The sequence below is a fragment of the Centruroides vittatus genome, unplaced genomic scaffold (assembly GCF_030686945.1).
Source record: "Centruroides vittatus isolate TY-2023 unplaced genomic scaffold, ASM3068694v2 contig_2981, whole genome shotgun sequence".
NCBI lineage: Eukaryota > Metazoa > Arthropoda > Arachnida > Scorpiones > Buthidae > Centruroides > Centruroides vittatus.
Window position 1 is genome coordinate 23,071 of NW_027121902.1, and position 13,992 is coordinate 37,062.

Sequence of the window (13,992 nt, forward strand, 5' to 3'; positions counted from 1 at the left end):
TATGGTTTATTACAGACTTTTAAAAACATACAGGCTCAGTTATTAGTACAACTGTATTAAAACCGTTTCTTGGGCGTATAACGCGCAGTGTATGACAGAATTTTCATAAAGAAACTATTATTTAATGTTGACCACCTAAAAATTCTACATATTTCTTACATATTATTATTTTTTTCAGAAACCATTGTCAATTTTGAATTTGTTAAAAGATTTAAGATTTCTTCAACTAGACTTACGTTTCGATATTTGTATTCCAAGCGATTGTCACGAAGATGATTTAAGAAGTATTTTAAATTGGTGTAAGTATTGTAATAATATATGGTAACTTAAATACATATTTTATCAATAAGTTTATTTATCATAAAAATACCTTTTAGTGCTCGATAGTGAACTATCAGCTAGAGTTGATTATTGCAAAGAGAAAAACCAGAAAGTTGTTTATTCCACTGCTCAAGTAATATGTTTGTAAGTTATGATTTCAATATATTCTCATAAATTATAGTTAATGTAAAGCATTGCACTAAGGTGTTGATCAAACGAGTGTTCGATTAAAAGTTTTAGGTCTATGAGATACTTTTTAAATATACTTGTCATTTATCTTTCAAAAGATAACGCGAATGTTTCCACGTTTACATTGTTCATCACACACTTAAAATTTTTATTTATTCCAGAATTAGCAAATACACTTGTCATATCAGCATGACAGTTTGCTCATATAAAATTTGATGTGGGTGAATCTTTACGTGTTTACTTCAACGTGTATTTCATATTATCATGATAAAATATGTAAATTTTTCAGGTTCCCGTACTTCACGCCGGACAGGAACATCTTCTTCTACTTTCACTATTCTGCTGGGCTATTTGTTTTTAGTTCTGCCCGTATTAGGCGTCATAGCGAACAGCCATAAAGCCTAACATAGCACGATCATTAGCATTCAATTCATAGAAAAATGTTTAACCCCTTCTGTCCATAATGTTTTTTCGCATTAGATATACTAGTAATCTTTTTAGTAGATTTATACTAAACTTTTAATTTTATATGGTAGTAAAACAGAAATATTCTTTTTTTTGTGACAGTTTATTCTGATATATAATATTATTAATTTCTTACTTAATAAAAAATACATTAATAATACTTAAAAATACAGTAGCATCTATGAATTAAAACATATATTATTCAAAAAAATGTCAATCGCCATACATTATGAGGAACAACTGCTCTTGAGTTAGCCTTGACAAATTTCTTAAATTTCCTGTGTAAATTCGAATCCAGACCCTATTTTTTGCTGTTATTATTATTTTATAAATTATTACTAGAAATACAACATATGTAAAATTTATAAAATTACGTATCTTTTTGCATATTAATGCACAAATAGATAAAAACAAAAATGACAACTTTGTCTACCCGTAAACACGTGTTCTGTACCTTACGCTTCAAGGTAGCATTAGAAGCATTACACATAGCTACAATTATCATAATTTTCTACTGATAATATCGGAAAGATTCCAAAAATAAAAACAGAATACATCAAAGCAAATTCGAAGTTTTCATATTACAAAAATATAATATATGGGAAACATTATATCATACCACAGTAGGCCGAAATAAATGTGAAATTTTAAAATACACAGTGCAGAAAGTAAATTAACTTTCCTTCACATTTAAAGCAATAAATAAAAATTACACAACTTTTTTCATGCAGAGATTTCTGTGTAGTTAATGCTACCATCATTGAAAATTTTCATTACCAGCATAGCAATTATAAGTACGTACAGCATTGTTAATATTAAATAAAATTTACTTATATTAAACTGTTTTCAAATTAACTGATGTACTATTAAACGAAAGTCCAACTCGTATTATAACAGTACAGCAGCTTCTATTGTGTGATGTTCTTACAAACTGTTTAAGTATAGGTATAATATTACTAAAAACACTTAGACAAAAAAGAAATTGTTGAATCATTTCGTAATTAAAATTTACGACAAATAAATAATCCAGATATTGCATATTGTGTCTGTGCTTTTGAAATTTGGCATTAAAACAGAAAAAACTCGTGAGTAACCAGATGGTAATTAAAAGAAATTGCCAAATCATACTGTCTTTATTTATAAAGAAAGTTAATTACAGATTCTTATACAGCGAAAATATATTGAATAATTACAAGAAAATAAACAGGTATTCGATACCACAGACACGACTACTTTCAATTGTTTTTCAAGTAATATAATAATAAAGTTTTCATTCCACTTAAAATTTTTTACAGGTCGTTTTTCGCTTTCTTCTCAAGTTGGGTTGTCCTGGCAACTTTTGTCGAAACTTTGATGGAATTAGGCATTATCTCTTCAAGAGGTCAGAGTAAGATCGTAAATATTACTTACAATTTATTCATTTTATACTAGTATACTATTATTACAATTGTTATAGAAGTATACATTATTTCGTTTGTTATTTTAATACAACAAACGAAATAATGATCTTTAATATACAGTAATGTCGATGTTTAAACAAGATACTGTATGAGTTTATTTCGTAATTTATTCTTCAGAAGAAATTACATCAAATAACTGTGTGATGTTTGATGTTTCTCGTAAATTATGAAAAGTTTACTTACGTGACGTACAGTACAAGTGTCCATTTTGAATTGAAAGTCATGATACGGTAAAAGTATATTTATCGAGTTACGCAACGCGTTTCGATAAATGCTCTAAGCGACATAGACTGAGGTAGACAAATAAAATTTCAAATAAGTTGTATTAGAAAAACAGTGCATAAAGTATTGTTGGATTTTGGTTTTTTACTCTCAGATATTTTCATAGATACCTCACAATAAAGCTTATATTTTCAGTAAAATAATTATGCTACAAGTTTATTTTGAAATTTATCATTAAAGAATTTCAGAAAAAGTCTGAATGATTAGGAATGGGAATTACTTGTTTTGCCATTAAACTACTATTTTTATACAACGACGCATTCTTTCGATTTCGGCCATTAAAAACCTTTTTCCTCCTACTCATAGTTGAAAATTTTGATAGAAAACAATTTGATACAAAATACTCAAAAGATAAATTTTTTAAAATTTAATTACAATAGCTACTGGGTTACCTATGAGTAATAAACAGGCTTATTATAAATTGAGCCTATTTAATTAAGTTATCAAAATGCATTTCTATCTTATACTAAACTTGATTTTTACTAGACTTGCTTAATTAATATTGTTGTGTTACTGTTTTAGTTATTAATAATGTGTATTAAATAATTTGTAATAATTGTACTATTGACATATATTTTCCTGTTGACAATTCTCACTAAAGACTCTGTGGGTTTTTGAAAGCCTGTTCATTAGTGATAAGTAACTAAGTAGTTTTTGTAATTAAATAGTAAAGGAAAGAAAGTTGTTAATATATGTAAAAACTTCTTCATCTTAAAAACAAATGGACTTTTTTAAATATCACCTGAAATAGAGGTAATAATAATATATTAAAATCCAAGTTAAATATTTTGGAAAGTATCAAAGAAATTTTTTTAATTTAAAAAATATTTTAATGTTTGATCAATTTTTGAAACTAACAAAAAACCTCATGTCTGAAAATAAAGTTTATAATTACTTTCTAAAGTTTCATAAGGATTTTTCAGTTTTACAAAAATGATTGTTGAGTTTTGTTATATGAAATTAATGTAATATTTTTTTATATTTATTAACTTCATTATAGTTGAAAATTCTATTACAAAACTAAGTTTAAATATTTTTTATTTAGATACTGCCACAAGGAATTTAATCTTCGTTTCGTTATATCAGTCAATTCGTAAACTTCGTTCTCATTGTATAAGAGACAGAACTGCTGCATTCTGTGGAATTAAATTTTGTTTGATCTGTATAGTAGTTTTTGGGCATACTTTTATAACGCTCCCTAATGAAACATTAGGTAAGTTTTTTGTGTGCTTCTTCTTGACTTAATTTTGAAACTTTCTTGGAAAAATTATTTTAGATATTTCGGCATATCTGCTTTTTCTTAGTAAGTAAAAAGTGCTTTAAAAATATTAATAATTATATGAAAAATATGCAAAAGAAATAGCAGAACCGCATTGCTTAAGAACTCAGAACTATGTCGGGCGTTCTTGCCATGCAGCCAACAGGATAAAAAGAGAGGGAATTACCTTCGACATTGATGAAGTAAAAACCCTTATAACGTCTTCATTATCACTTACCTTATCTTGTTTAGTATAATAATTTAGATTTTTCTGTAGTGTTGCCAATAGGTATTTTCTCCTTTTCTGTAGGTTCTGGCTCTCTGTATTGTGCAGATTGCATGGATATTATGCATAGAACACTTCGCTTTTTTATTTACTTATTTCTATAAAATATGTTTGTATTGCATCCAACATTGAGAAACTTAAAAGATGAATAATCTTCCTAGTGTTTGAAAAGTGTTACTACATTATGTCTATGAAAAGGAACGTAAAGTAAACAACACGGTTTCACGGGAATAAAAAGAAAATTTTATTTGTAACACACGAAAAATTGTTATTTACACAAAAATAATTTTTTCTTGATTTTAAGTTGTTTTTAATTAAAAACATTATTTTTAGAAAAGTACAAAAATATTCCGGAGTTGTATGATTATATTCCTGTGGAAATAGCTTCGGCTGGAATGGCAATGATGGAGATTTTTTTCTTTATAAGGTAATTATTTTTATATTGATATAATTTTTTCGACTGAAATTAATACTTTCAAACTAGTCTCCATTTTCTTATTAAATTACGGAAATTGTTTAATTTTTATATATGATGAACATATTTATATAGAAATTTAAATTTTGTCTAATACTAGAGTAATGGAGTCTAAACAAATGTCAAAACAGTTCATAGGAAAACATAAACTTTGTAAACTTATTATAAATTTTTCTATATAATGAATTACTGTGAACAATCCTTACAACGATCTACATTTGGTAGAAACTTAATATTATTCGGTTTTCAGACATATTACTGAATGGTGCCACTCAGTGGCGCAACAATGTGGTGCGTCTGAAATCAATGTAAAGATAGGCAATTGCTCCTGTTAAAATTATTATATAATAATTATGTGACCAGTAGGTCGGTACCTCTTTAGTGCTTCGTCAGGAACGACACCACTAGGTCTCCATTAACCCGGTAGCGGCGGCGGCGGCGGTTCGATTGGGAAGTAGGTGGCGCGAACGGCCGCGTGTGTTAGCGATCGGATTCCGTATGAAGTGAGAGACAGCACACCGGAAGTGACTCACGCAAAGACTAGGGCAACGAAACAACGTTTATTTCGAAGAAAGTAAATCATTCTGTTACAAGACGATAGTATTCCGATTGGGAGTGTAATAGTTAAACTAGGGTTACATCAATTTAATTTCGCGGTATCCGTGAGAGAGAGTTTACAGCGGTTCGAGAGTTGCTGAATACCTGGAAAAAATGTCCGAGGTCACGAATGTTCACGTTCTTCCTGTTGTGAAAGGTTATCCAAGTTTTATGGCAGAAGGTTGTCCAATGTTAAGGAAAGAGATATCCATTTAAGTGCTGACACAGTTAATTATTGGAAAAGTTCCAGGATGTGGCACTCCTCAAAGAACTTGCGACCACTGACTATTCTGGCTGTTGATTCCGATATCTGTCTGTTATCGCTCGACCAATATATTAGCAGATCGCGGGAGTGTGTCGTTTCCGTCGTCGGGAAAGTGTAAGGGAGATTTTTTCAGGTAGCTGAGGACAAACAGTTGAGGCACATATGGCGTCATCGTCGATTAAAATTGGGTTTTTCTTTGGTTAAAGTTCGGATTGTCATAATTATATTGTAAAATTATATAGGTTAGTTTATTAATAGTCGTTACGCTTAAACAAGAAAAGTCTTTATGCAACGAAATGGTTCATCTTAAATTCTAAATCGTTTTCCGGGTCGTGAGCAGACGCATCATTGTGAACGGCGTAATTACAGAAATATTATTGACTATGTTTCACACTACAAATAATGATATACTGCAGAACTCGATAAGACTTTAACATATTTTTAGTATTTAATTATAATAATTACACTTAGAATAATCAACATGGTTTTTCAACAATTTCAGTGCTTTTCTTCTCTCGTATTCTAACCAGAGCAGTATGAAATCTGCAGTGGATATTTTCATCTTATTGAGAAAGAGAATCATCAGGTGAGAGAATATTATATTTATTTCAACATTTAATAACTATTCATAAATATTGATAATTCGTTTAGGTATAAAAGCATACAAATTTTAAGCGAAATTGTTTTAAAATTCTATTTTACTCAGACTCAAAAGGGGGACAGCGTTACGTTGGGTAACCGATTTTGATAAACGTTGTAAGTTTTAAGTGCATTTTCAGAGATTGACGTGTGCCATATAGTAAAGCGCACTACACAACATTAAACGAAAAAAAATTTTAGGTGCAAATTGCCTAATGTCATCAAACTTTCATAATTCCTTCTATTTGATGAATGGTTAATGGTTTGGTGTAGATGTGTCAATTTCTTAGTTCTAAATGTCATGTTATGCGAGTAATGTTAAAATTTACTCGCAAATGTTGACGAGTAAATTTCGTTAATACTGTAAAGTGCCTGGATTAGCGCGTGCGCCTTAACCCGTTTACTTGCTACGGTTTGAGGAAAATTGCTCACGTCTTCTGTGGATGGCGTTTTCTTTTTCAGGGTGTGTTTTCCCGGGTTTGGAAATCGGCTTGTCAGGTTGAGTGGAACGGTCAGCGAAATCGTCGATAAAGTGTGTGCGATAATTGAGAAACAAACACCAATTACAAACTTAATAAGGATAAAACTATAATAAATAACTAAAATCTACAGAATAGTTTACAGGAGTACAGGTATAAAAGCAAGTAATGACGATTGTATAAAAGTTAATAAGCTTATTCTATCTACTGAAATATATATATAGATGTACCAAACAGCACCTCTGTATAATTTTGCGAAGACGTATTTCAGAGTAAAAAACCCTTTTAAATTTTTAAATAAAATCTTCATATTTACTAAGTTTCTCTACTTTCTATAAAAGTCATCGATTATTACTGGTTATAAACGACCTTGTTGGAAAGTTCTTATTATCAGTTATGCGGCATTGGTATACAATATTTTCCATAATTTTTACCTGGTGCATCACCTGTTAACCAATGTCTTTGTTTATACAACATTATTTGAAAAATTGCATTATCTCCAGCAATATGTAAAGTAAATATCTGTTTGGTGAGATACGGCAACACAACTCTTTATACGAGCTCACATTCATATGTTAGAGACGTAAACTAAACGTAAAATATTCCACATGGCCAACTTTACTGGAGTATCCCACGTCATGAGACATTATCGAGCGATCAACTAACAGCATTCTGATGTTACCATTCTGTCCACTAGTCGGCCTCGAGCAATATGTTCTAGTAATGATAGTTATAACCTTATAAATTTAAGTAAGCTAAGTTATAATTTTAGAAACGACTACTGCGTAACTAGAGTTTTATTAATGTAAGTTTTATCTGATAATTTTATCTGATAAGTTTGAGTTAATTTATTTAGCATGCAAATTTCTATTGCAGATTAACAGTGCCAGTAGTTTGTCTTGTAGCAGCAACGATTATTTTACCTCTTCTATGTGATGGTCCTCATTGCAATAACCTGTTAAACAATGTACATGAAATTGTAGAGAATTGGCCCAAATATGTTTTTCATTACAATAATTTCATAGAACACAATGCTGGAAATTCCATTGTAAAATGAAATTATATACATTACATAGTATTTTAATATATATAATTTATTAATTAAATGTTATTTATGTTACAGGAACTTGATCATTTATGGTTTATAAGCGCCTTGTTTCAGCAAATTCTTGTGGCTATACCTTTACTCTATATAAACAACAGGTATGTTTTCTCGTTATTTTTAATTATTACTCTATCAACCTGTCGAAAACTATTGAGCCTTTAAATAATGTTTATTTTGTGTTTGGACTTTGGTTTCAAATATTAATACATTATTCAGATATTATCAATAATTTAAGCATATGTTTTTCTATTATTTCTGGTAAATTTATCATTAAAAAATTCGTGATTTCAAGAAAAGCTATACCCTCTAATATGTTTACAGATTTGTTTGTTGCTGACGTGATTATTTAGTTATGAAAAGTCCTTTTTTCATGCACTGTAACTACTTGTGTTATACGTTACATGACAATTTCTACCTTCAACAATATGTTTGTTTAATCTTTATAGCGAAGGTTCGACTTAAGTATTTATTAATGGTATTTACGATAGCAGATATTTTCGTGCTGCAGTCAATTATTGGCGAAATTGGTTATACAAAAATATTTATTACATATCGACTACATTGAATAGGTAATGTACATGTAGTGTTGCAATAGGAATAGGTTTATTAATGGATTTCACTAAATAATTAACGTTTCGTTGATGACCAATTATATTTTACTAGGAGCTCGGGACGCCCCCTAGTGGGCGTTCATTACAAATTTTATGATAATTAAAAATCATTATTTAATGTTATTAAACATTCTATATATACTTTAAAATAGTTTAATTTGTTTATTTACCTTCGCTGGTAACATTCGCTAGGGCGCCGGATGGCCGAGCGGTCAAGGTAGCAGCTTACCGCTCTGGGGGACCCGGGATCGAATCCGAACGGGTCGAATAATCCCCAGGAATTTTTCGGGGGGTGGTCCGTTCGGATATGTCGGGCCCCGTCCCTCACCACCCGGTCGCCCCATTGTGGGCCTGGCCGAACCCATAATGAACCTACTAAAAGAGGCCCTTTTAGTGCCCACAGGGCGGAAAGAGTTAAAAAATAAGGGCGCCCCTAGTGGGTGTTAATTTAAATAATAATTTATATTGTTAATTTAAATGCTTGAAATATGATACACGATAGGGGCGCCTCTAGTGCCCGTTTTTGGCATACCGTTACGCAGATGGACGGTCAGACAGGCACGCGTTCAATAAGATATATATATAGATATTAAAATATTAGCTTAACTATTTCACTTATCGTTTTATCGTAGCGGTTCAAATCTATCCGGTTTTTCGTTATTCGCCCCCTAGTGAACATTACAGGCATTCCGTGACAGTAATAAATTCCTATTACAAATATACTGAATTATTTATATTGTTATATTGACCAAATAATAATGTATTGGCCAAATAAATAATAATAATTTAGATTGTCAATTTAAATAATAATTAAAATTGTTAATTTAATTTGAATGTTTGAAATATGACACACGATAGGGGCGCCTCTAGTGTCGGTTATCAAACGGTTACGGGACGGACACCTGTTGAATGGGTTATATATATAGATATGTACAGTACATAGTATATATGTGAGAATTCGCTAAGGTCAGATTACTGCTCGATTAACAAATAACAGACAAAAGTTTAATAAACAAAAATAGAGTAATGATGGATTACAAAGTTTTAACTATATTTAGTTCGAGACTCTATTCATATCTAATGCAACCGAGAGAAACTTTACAATTGATCATATAATACCTGTAGTTGACCGATGTCTTCTGAATACATGGAATTTCTTTCGGTGAGGGCTGAATATGGCGATAGCTGGAGAAAGTGTCCTGGCTTTTCTGACTGCCGCGCTACTATATGGCAAAGTCTGTATCTACTTTTATGGCGATTCGTTCTTCTATGATAGTTTACCCCGAGATTACGATGTCCGCTCTCTTTGTTCTAACTTTTCTCTTATCAGTCATTCGAATTCTTATTATATGACAGGATACACGGATGCGCCAACCCAATAGATGTTCCTCAAAACTTGGCGATAACATCTTGCAATAGAAAATCATCAGTCGAAAAGGGCAGTTCTATTTTTTACGTGCTTTTTCCCTCGAAAGTATAAAAATTTGTCGGTTTTCACGACCAAATAATATTTCGTTTTTTTAAATTAATTAAAAAAAAATTATTCTCCGTCTCCCCCGATGCCCGCGGTCGCGTTACACGGGTGGTCGTTTAATACGGGTTACTTATATAAAGTCTCTATGTAAAAACTATTCTGTGCCATAAGTTTTTTCCCGTTTTGACAGGTGCCCTTCGAATTCAGGTGATCGCCAAAGCAGTTTTCACTGTATATATTTTTTATTTTTAGATGGCCGAAGTTCGGAAAAATCATCACAGTGATGTTAATTGTTGCAGGAGTTGTATCACACATAATTAATACAAATGTATACAAAGATCACACAATGCATGGATATTCGACTGATCTTAGGTATGTACTTTAATTTTGTGTAAATTTATTTAGTGGACACTACACTATAAAGTCAAAACCCAAATATTCGTTTTCTTGACACAAACAGAAAATAAAAATTTCATTAATACATTGATATAAACGATATAAACATTTTTCACTAAGACACTATTACTAATACTGACAAAAATCGATACATTTCACTATATTACGTTTTAAATATCTACGAATTTATTAACATATTAATTGTTATGTCGACAAGATTAAAGAATGATGTATGGATGTCGCACGAACGGAAAGATGTTTATCGGAGTAACTTACTCCTATTCAACCTTTTACAAGGAAATACTTATCAATCCGGTTGCAACAGAATCTGGTATGGTAAACAAACAAAATAAATTTACATAAAATTATGATAAAATTCATCACTATGGCAATGAAATAGTTATAAACAAAAAAAAAAAGCTGAATCTTACTTCATGGGACATTTGTTGAAGGCCATTAAGAGTGCAGTTTGTAAAATAGTGATAATTTAGCAATTGTTCATCTACAAAGAGATTATATCATTGTGTTAAAAAAGCATCATAAATATCGAATTGCTGTCTCGACAATAACACATTGCTCATTGTCTTCAGATATTAAATTATGAGAATGGGGTTCACGCTGAAAATTATCTGATGAGTCGTTAAGATTCCCATATTGTGTAATTGTAGTTTAGAAATAAAATAGATTTAACTCGCTGCTTCAAAGTCGGCAGTGACAAAATCTAATACAAAATTTTATACAAAAATATTTTTTGCGTGGACGGAAATCTCCTGATACTAGTTATATGATATTTGGACATCTCTGTAAATAGCGTTGAATAGGAGTACATAGTTTACCATAATGAAATATTTTGGAGTTGTTATTACTTTTCACTTTAACATTAGTAATGCATTATGAAGCGTTCGAACGTCTGATAGCATGATGTAACGGAATAATGTAAATTATCACAAAATGTGCAAAATGGAAAAATTTTTCTCTACATTATAAAATAAAAACTCGCCTACATAATGAGGAAAACTGATTTTTTAATAACATTTTTCTCCCTGTGAATATGACGATGTCTTCTTTAACAGGTCAATCGTGGGTTTTCAAGGTTCACAGTGGGGCAGCCCACTGGAATAGGTGCAGCCTAGATACACATATTCCAGTTCACCCATTTAAGCAACCAATCTTCGAAAATTCTTGAGTTTTCGACCCGTTAAGAGAAAATCTAGCATAAGATTTGAATACGGTTTTCATTCTTTATTTTTATTAATCGGCTCTGAAATAGACCCCTTGTTCATAATACGCAAAATATAAATTGGTTGTATTTTAATATGTTCTTTGAAATTATCAATTTTTTCGTAGTTTTTGTTTTTTAAAATAAGTAATTGGCAAATTTTTTAAAATTCTGTTTCTAATGCTACTACATTAATATTTTTATATTGTTTTCTTTTCATTTTTTTCAGAAAATTTTTAAATTATTATAATCATAATTACTCGAAACCCTATTATGCACACCTCAGCTCATATTTTACTGGAATTTTATTTGGATGCTTTCTGTTGGAAAAAAAAGAAATTAAATTTGCTCGTGTAAGTATCAATATTTTTAAAGAAATGCGTATAATTTTATAAATTTCATTTAATACAACAGCCGTGTGTTTGTAATTAATTAAGTGAAGTTAAATTAAAAATTATTTGTACATTACATAAAAGTCGTAACACTAACCACCTACACAGACGACTATTCGCGTCTTTTAAGCGCATCCGGCAATCGAAACTGTGGTGTTCAATTACAGCTATAAAGTTTATGCCATAGATGTAAAAACGTAAATTTTCAATTTCAAATTTTCATTTCTTGCTTATATATTTTTTCTGTGTCATCGGATAATTTCACTCGCTTTTATTAAGCATTCGGCTGATGTAGCATACGGAATACTGTCTTCTATCATAATCATGTTGTTGAAATAGAGTAAGTCCTAATTCTACATCACACGTATCTGTGTGTATATAAAACATTTTTTCTTGGTCAAAATAACTTAAAACGGGTGAGTTACATAGAATCGTACAAAACTCTGTTGTTCGGTACTTCTTCAGATGAACTTTTGATTAGTTTTAAGTAAACAGTATAATGGTGTGACAATAGTCGAAAAGCCCTCTATAAATCGTCTGAAACAGTGTTTTTAAAATTTTTTCGACCATGCCCCATCAAAGCATCTTTGAAATCCTAATGTCCCCTCTGTGACGAAAAACATGGCGTCTTTGAAAAATAAAAATAAAAGGAAAGGACAGTTCAAGTACAGAAAAGAAAATCATTAAAAATTGCTAAACAATAATTATAACAATAAGAATAATAATATTATAAAGCGACATGAAAAAGTAGTAAATAAGGTTTCCGAATTTATATATAAAACTAAAGTGCAGCATTTTTGTAGTCAACAAATTCTGAAAAAATTTGAAGGCAGCTTCAAAATAAAAAATGCACATAATCAATACTATTTTAAAATTATTATTACGTAAGTAAATATGTATGTCATGTTACATGTACAACTCTGAAGAAAATAACATACAAATTAGTGTGATTCTTGTGCTTGATGTGTACTGCATAGAGTTTTTATGTAAGGTAATAATTTGCTCAATTTTAGTCTTAAATTTCCACGGTTTGTGATATCCAGACAATTTTTTTTAATAACAAGTCATTTACAGTGCTAATCTCGCTTTCAATTAAATATGACGATGGGAATGGCAACAGTAATTTTCTTGCTAAACTTGTCATAGTTGTGTATTTTGTTTCTGTCTCGACACAACCACGCCATTGTATTTTTTTATGTATTTTAAAACATTTATCATTTTGCAATTCTAACGGTGTTTTATTTTATACTGCATGACCACATCAGTTATCCAACATCGGTTGAGTTATCCATGGTAGGAAAGAAATTTTTTAAAATTTTAAACAGATGCATTTCTTGCCCGTTATAGCAGGAGCACTATGTGCAGCACACGAAGATATATTTTCTATTGGTATTTGAGTTTTATCTAAATATATTCTTAGTTATTTGTATATATCAAAGGAGTTAGTAATGGATTCCCAGAACAACATCCCTTCATTGAATTTATCATCATCAAAATATCTTACATAAGTCATCAGTACAGTCTCACTGTCTCTTAAAGTTGATTCATCCATCTGTATTGAAAATTTTCTTGCTCTCAACTTTTCAATTAATTGCGTTTGTACAACCTTAGCCATCTCATCTACTTTCGTACTAACAGGGCTGTTCCTTACTGGCAATTTTTCACAACTTTCTCATAGTTTTCCAGAACTTTTTTGAGAAAAACTAATACAGCTAGCTTAATTACATTCTCCCCTACAGTATGACTTTCTTCTGATTTACCTTCTAGCGGCTAGTATTTGCCGTTAGGATAATGTCACGTCAGTTGCGTTAATTGCTGATGCGAGATTCGCCTTTAGGAGTAATTAATCAAAAAATTCGATTAATCTGTGTTATATTCGAGTTTTTCAGCGATCTTAGCTTTGATTCGCTCTTCTGTAGGTCGATTGACTTTGTTTAACTCGGGAAACTGCACATCTCTATAGTAAGTCTATGGAAAATGTTTGTGCTGTTAATTGGCTTTAAACTATCTGATCGGGATTTCCCCGCGAAGAACCAATTTACGTGATTAAAGTCAGAATGTAAACAAACGTTAAAAAAT

General features: G+C 30.7%; 1 protein-coding gene and 1 long non-coding RNA gene across 2 annotated transcripts; both read left to right on the forward strand.

The window, feature by feature from the left end:
- The first annotated feature begins 204 nt into the window (after positions 1–204).
- Positions 205–2,369, forward strand: LOC136972608 (uncharacterized). The gene is made up of 3 exons (XR_010880367.1): positions 205–299; positions 378–465; positions 2,271–2,369. It is a non-coding gene; the product is annotated as an uncharacterized lncRNA (long non-coding RNA).
- A 742-nt stretch (positions 2,370–3,111) lies between these two features.
- Positions 3,112–10,278, forward strand: LOC136972607 (uncharacterized; the record flags this gene model as incomplete). Its single annotated transcript, XM_067267179.1, has 7 exons — positions 3,112–3,115; positions 3,763–3,930; positions 4,595–4,688; positions 6,101–6,184; positions 7,593–7,764; positions 7,840–7,919; positions 10,159–10,278. Coding segments are annotated over exons 1-7 (722 nt in total), but the record flags the coding sequence as incomplete, so codon positions are not given.
- Positions 10,279–13,992: the final 3,714 nt, after the last annotated feature.